The 6,172-nt window shown below is 39.6% G+C and overlaps 1 protein-coding gene across 6 annotated transcripts in view; it reads left to right on the top strand.

The window, feature by feature from the left end:
- The window catches only part of HELQ (helicase, POLQ like), a 41,291-nt gene that overhangs the window by 24,450 nt on the left and 10,669 nt on the right, over positions 1 to 6,172 (top strand). For all 6 annotated transcript variants that reach the window (XM_070458203.1, XM_020892871.2, XM_020892872.2 and 3 more), the window contains 3 exons: positions 2,888 to 3,110; positions 4,234 to 4,391; positions 5,481 to 5,579. In XM_070458203.1, the coding sequence (XP_070314304.1) occupies positions 2,888 to 3,110; positions 4,234 to 4,391; positions 5,481 to 5,579 (480 nt within the window). The remainder of the gene's footprint in view (positions 1 to 2,887; positions 3,111 to 4,233; positions 4,392 to 5,480; positions 5,580 to 6,172) is intronic.

Genomic DNA, 6,172 nt, shown 5'->3' on the forward strand with positions numbered 1-6,172 from the left:
TATACCTCTGACAAGTATATCATGAGTTAGGACTCCATGCAAGACAATGGAATTGAGGCTTCACTTGAGACCAGTGCACTCAGGTACAGGAATCCTGGGGAAACCGACTTGGTCACAGGGCTGTGGTTTTATGGGCCTGCAATGCCAGATCCATAGGGCTCAACAGTTTCAGTTAAATTCTGTGTTAACAATTGAAGTACAGCAGCAAGAAGACCAGGCTGAGTCAGCTCAGGAGATTAGCTGGTAGGCAACTGCTGTTCCAAACCTGCCGTTACGAGGCTCCTGGGCTCCGTGCTGAGAACAGGCCATCAGGGTTCTTCCTGCACGTTTGGGTAGAGCTTCATCACAGGGCCCTAGTTGTGGAAGGAGGCTGGAATTACAGATGCGGTGGACAGGCAGAAAACTCTTTGGAGTTAGAATTGAAGGAGAAATCAAGTCCTCCGGACAGAAACAACCAGTGGGATAGGGGTGAGAGGCTTCGAGAAGGGCAGTGTGAGGTCAAGAGGCAGGAGGTAGAGGCAGGCATCCTTGGGGACACTAGGTTTTGGGTGGAAGAGATGGAAACTCCAGGAATTAGAACATAACACTTGTTGCACCCTGGGATGCAGGGAGCCTCCAGTGATCATTTCTCACGACTATGTTTCAGACACCCTGCTAGACACTTGATATGTTTTATCTCTGATCTTTGTATACCTTTGAATGAAATAGTATAGTTCTGCTTTCACAAGAAAAAGAATCCGAGGCAAAAAGAGGTCACATAGGCTGCTTGCACTCTCTTTTCCAGGTGCTGAGGCCCTGCCTAGATCCCTATGATGGTCGCCCAGCTGGTCTCCTGGCATCAGCTCTGCCCTGCCTTCCCACACCCACTCCATATTATTCTTCAGTAGATCAGTCTTCCCCAAGTATAAATCCCTTTCTGCCTAAAATTTGTTAATGGTTGTTTCCCACTGCTGTTAGGATTGAGTCCAGATCCCTTATCACTGTCTTGTTTAGTGTCTGAATCATGTCTGACTTGTTTGCAACCCCATGGACTGTAGCCCACCAGGCTCCTCTATCCATGGAATTCTCCAGGCAAAAATCCTGGAGTGGGTTGCCATTTCCTTTTCCAGGGGATCTTCCCGATGCAGGGATCGAATCCGCGTCTCCTGCATCAGCAGGCAGATTCTTTACTGCCAGGCCCCCTGGGAAGCCCTCATGAAGCCTGGCGTGCTGCGACCATGGGGTCACAGAGAGTCAGACGTGACTGAGCAACTAAACAGCAGCAGCGCTGTGTGGGTTTGGCCTCTGCCTCTCTCTGCGTCCGTACCGTCTCTCAGCATGCTGTCACACTGCGCTCCAGACACACTGTCCTGTGTTCATTTCATATCCTATGCCCTTCCTGCCGCAGTGGTCTGCAAGCCTGGGACTCCCTCGTCTCAGCTCTCCGTCTCGTTTCACCCTCACCCACCCCTACTCCACCATCGGACTTCCACTTCACCACACTTCCTTGGGGAAGCCTTCCTTTCCCACCGAGTGCAGTCAGTCTCTTGGATGCTCTTTACAGAAACACACTTCTTTCCTTTAGTAGCACCCGTCAGTTTGTAGTTGTATTCTTGTTCGTGACTTTCTTTGGCTGATAACTTTACCCCCCAGGAATGAAGCCCTGGGACAGGTCCACGTTTAATCTCCTGTATCACCAAATCCCAGTGACTAGCATAGTGCCTGGCATGTGGTTGCTGCTCAGTAAATACTTGAATTATGGTCTGGCTTTGGAGTTGGTCATGGCTAAACTTGCAGGTTGGGGCAACAGTAGAGAACCCAGCTTTGAGAAGCCAGAGATAGAAGCTATCCCAGTGGGTTAAAATCAATTACAGAGGGATACAAAGATAATGTGATGGTAGCTAGAAGGATCAAGTAGAGGGGTTGGTTGGTTGGTTTGTTTACCCCTAGTGTTAACAGTACTCAGTTAATAATCTATAAACTGAGTATCAGTTCTTGAATATCTTAAAAGTGCAGTTTTAGCCTGAATGAATATTATATTAAGGATGGACTTTTATTAAAAGGAAAAAAAACATTAGGAAATGTCCCTGCTCCATAATATTTTTTGTTATCCTTTATATTGGTTTACTGTGAAATTACTACTTAAGTTTTCCCACTAAAATATCGGAATTGAAACAGAGAGAAATATGCTTATTGATCAACTATATTTTAGTATAACATGCTGATTTCATTGAAATTGGCTAATGTAAGTTATGCACACTCAGAGTCAGCTCTCCATCTGAATACCGCCATTGCTATTATAAGTTTTAAACAGTGAGTTGGGGGGAGAAAAAAAAGGCAGCAAAAGAACAAGGAAAGGAGATGGGGATGCAAGAGACAAAAAGAGGTAGATAACTGCTGTTTATTTTCAGGTAAAATGTCAGGGAGAGTATTGCCAGATCCTGCTTTAGTGGAGACTTTCAGTTGTGTTTTCCATATGTGTTTTTTTAAGTACAATTTTTAGAGCTAAAGAATATTTTCACATGTGGCTGGAGGGGGGTAGAGGGAGGATTTCTGAAGGAGGCTGAGTGGTAGTTAGTGATAACTGGTGGGGAGTGAGCAGAGGACACAGCTTTGGAGATACTGTGAAAAATTACTCAAAAACCTAAGGATTTTTGAATCAGAAATGTGTAGATGTCTTCATTAAGAGTATAAATATGGTAAATATATTCTCCCTTCAATTGTTTTTTCTTGTCATTTAAAAATGTTATTATAAAAGTACATTTATGCAACTATGTAGATTTTATAATGATTTTTTATTTGAATAGCTTTGAGGTATGGAAATGAGTCCTCATGTTGATGAATTATTCATTCAAAATGATGCCCTGAATTAGAAAAGCTGCTCTAATGGTATCCTGAATTGTTTCAGATTGCAACAAATCTGGATGACATATATCGTTTTATGAGTGGTACATTTTTTGGTGTTCAGCAAAAGGTTTTGTTGAAAGAAAAAAGTCTCTGGGAAATAACTGTGGAATCACTTAGATACTTGACAGAAAAAGGACTTCTACAAAAAGATACTGTTTATGGGTCTGAAGAAGAGTTCCAAAATAATTTTCATATAACAAAGTTGGGACGAGCTTCTTTTAAGGGTAAGAGCTTACCTGAATCTGACTGTGAATCTGAGGAAATGCATTGGAAAAAATAGAAATTTTCTGTAACTCTAAATTAGATTTGTAATTTCATATTAATAATAATAATCTTATCTTACAAACTGTTAAACTACTTCAATTTTTAAAAGTTGAAAAATGTTTTGAATTGCAAGTAATTCAGAATACTGTAAAAATACATGGAGAAAAAGATGGTCCCCCCTCCTTTATGTTCACCTCGCCCAGCAATCATACAAATCTTGGTATCCTACCAAGAGTATCAATTTGGTATGTATCTTTCCAGACATTTTCTGAAAATTTCATAACAAATTGGTATATATACTCTTCCAAGTATTTTGTGTATGTATATTTGTGTTTGTATTACATGTATGTACGCATATATATATATATGTACACATATATGTATATATAGCACACACACATGCACACACATACATATTGCATAGTGTAAGTATTTGGAGGCAACTTGCTCTTCTCACTTATAAAATATCATGAAAAAATAAAAAAAAATATTATGAGCATCTTCTCACATCAATCCCTTTAAATCTACCTCATTTTTGTTTTAGTACAATAGTCATCTATACTATGGATACTGTAATGTATTTAACCATTCCCCTTTCGATGGACATTTACACTGTTTCTGGTTTTTCTGTGTTATAAACAAGGGGATCTGTGTCCATGTATTTTTGGATATGTGTGGAAATGTTTCTCTAGGTTAGATTCCCAAGAATAAATTAATTAGGTCAGAAGGTATGTACTTATTAAATGTTGATGGATACTATAACATCAAAATGACCTCCTAAGTTTTGTGCTAAGTTACATAGTAAGAAATTGTAAAGAATTTTTTTTTTTTCTTTTTTGTTTGGGGGCAAGGGATCTTTAGTGTGGCACTCGAACTCCTATTTGTGGCAGGTTGAGATCTAGTTCCCTGACCGGGGATAGAACCTGGGCCCCCTGTACTGGGAGTGTGGCGACTTAGCCACTGAACCACCAGGGAAGTCCCTCAAGACTTTTGCTTTGTTTGGGTAAACCAGACTTTCTTTAAGATCACCTCTTTCCTCCTCTGGTGATTATGAAGAATGAACTCTTTGTGTCTTTCTTTTAGGAACAATAGATTTGGCTTATTGTGACATTCTCTACAGAGACTTGAAGAAAGGCCTTGAGGGTCTTATGCTCGAAAGCCTTCTTCATCTGATCTACTTAACAACTCCCTATGACATGGCTTCTCAGTGTGACCCTGACTGGATGGTATACTTCAGGCAGGTGAGAAGATAAGAGTTTGCAGTACAGGCTAACATAATCACAATATGACTTTTATCGTGTGATTATTCATATTTTTTGCTATTAAAATATATTTGAAATTGGGCCTTTCGACAGATGAAGGGCCCAATTTCAAGTATATTTTCATAGCCAGAAAAAAGACTGAAGAAAGGTGCAGAAGAGAAAAAAGGACCATGCCTGGTCCCCATCCCCTCAAAGTGGTTACTCTTGGGATGTGGTGACCACTCCATTTTCTAATGCCTGAAATGTAAAGAAAACCATTGCTGATGGTTGAGAGTTTATTACATGAAAGCTCTATCAGAGTCACACACAGTGTCACGTTCTGTCACACCAAACCCAGTGATGTTGATAGCTGAGAAGAATAACCTTCTTTATCGCCATTGGCAAGGCGGAACTGGCTGTACCTGTTACAAAACCAAGTGGTATAATACAGTCTACTATGATTTTACTGTGAACAGGCACTGGCAGTATGCAGGTCTTCCCAGGTGGCATAGTGGTAAAGAATCTACCTGCCAATGCAGGAGATGCAGGTTTGATCCCTGGGTCGGAAAGATCCCCTGGAGCAGGAAATGGCAATCCACTCTAGTATCCTTGCTTGGAGAATCCCATGGAAAGAGGAGCCTGGCAGGTTGCAGTCCGTGAGTTGGTCATGACTGAGCACATGCACACAAACACGTGTATAAACAATGCAGTTACTTCCAAAAGCTTCCCTCCCCTCCCTCCCCGCAAGCGTCTCCCGTATGAAACATAAACACAGCCCATGAAGATCATGGACCGTGGTTACAGTGTTTGCGGCCATGTCTTTAAGTTCATTCTACTGAAGTCTGTTATATTTTCAAATGCATTAAAAATATTGTAAAGCTTGTAAGTAAATATTGCAAGCTTGTAAGTAAATACTTGTGTTATTTGTATTACTTCTAATATAGTATTTGCAATACTTATAAGTAAAATTTGTGTTATTTTTTCATAGCTTTTATAATAATGAAAATGTGGTATGACTACTAGATTTGGTTAATGCCAGACTTTTTAAAGTTACAATTTAATTTTTCTCTATATTCTTTTTCTATGTAGTTTAACCAACTCAGTCCAGCAGAACAAAATGTCGCTGCTCTGGTTGGAGTCTCTGAGAACTTTATTGGGAAGAAAGCATCAGGTCAAGCTATTAGGAAGGTACGTACCATATTCTTTTTTTTTTTTCTTTTCCTAAATAGCTAAGTTTATGTAACAAAATTAATGCTGTCATCTCATCTCCTTTGTTGATTTGATCATCTTGGTTCACTTTTTTCATCTTTAATTCCCACTTTACTATTCAAAACATCTGCAGACCAGAAATTAGGTATTTTTTAAAAATAATGTTATTTCTGGGTGGTTGTGATGGCCCTTTTTTGTGTACCTTTGTATTTCTAAAATAGTCATGCACATGTAAGGCTCTTAGCATAGGAAAAGGTAGACCTTATTCATCTATTTTTCTTAGGCTATTTATTATGGTTTAAATTATAACAATTGGTAAAATATTTTCCAATGTTATAGAAAAGAATCCTGAAATAAGTTCAGTTCACGGGAGAAAAGTTTTCTAGAAACTTTTTCTTAAGAATCCACTTGGCATTAGGAATTCTAACATAAGATGAGTTTTTGGATTTTTGTTTTTGTTGGTGCTTTTCGCTGTCCCAAAGAACTACCAATGTACTTGTAGTACATAAAGCGTTTTAGAAGGCTGACGCAGAGAAAACAAGTGCTCTTGTGTGATATCTTATATTTTTGCC

Source organism: Odocoileus virginianus, chromosome 29 (assembly GCF_023699985.2).
Source record: "Odocoileus virginianus isolate 20LAN1187 ecotype Illinois chromosome 29, Ovbor_1.2, whole genome shotgun sequence".
Classification (NCBI taxonomy): Eukaryota; Metazoa; Chordata; class Mammalia; order Artiodactyla; family Cervidae; genus Odocoileus; species Odocoileus virginianus.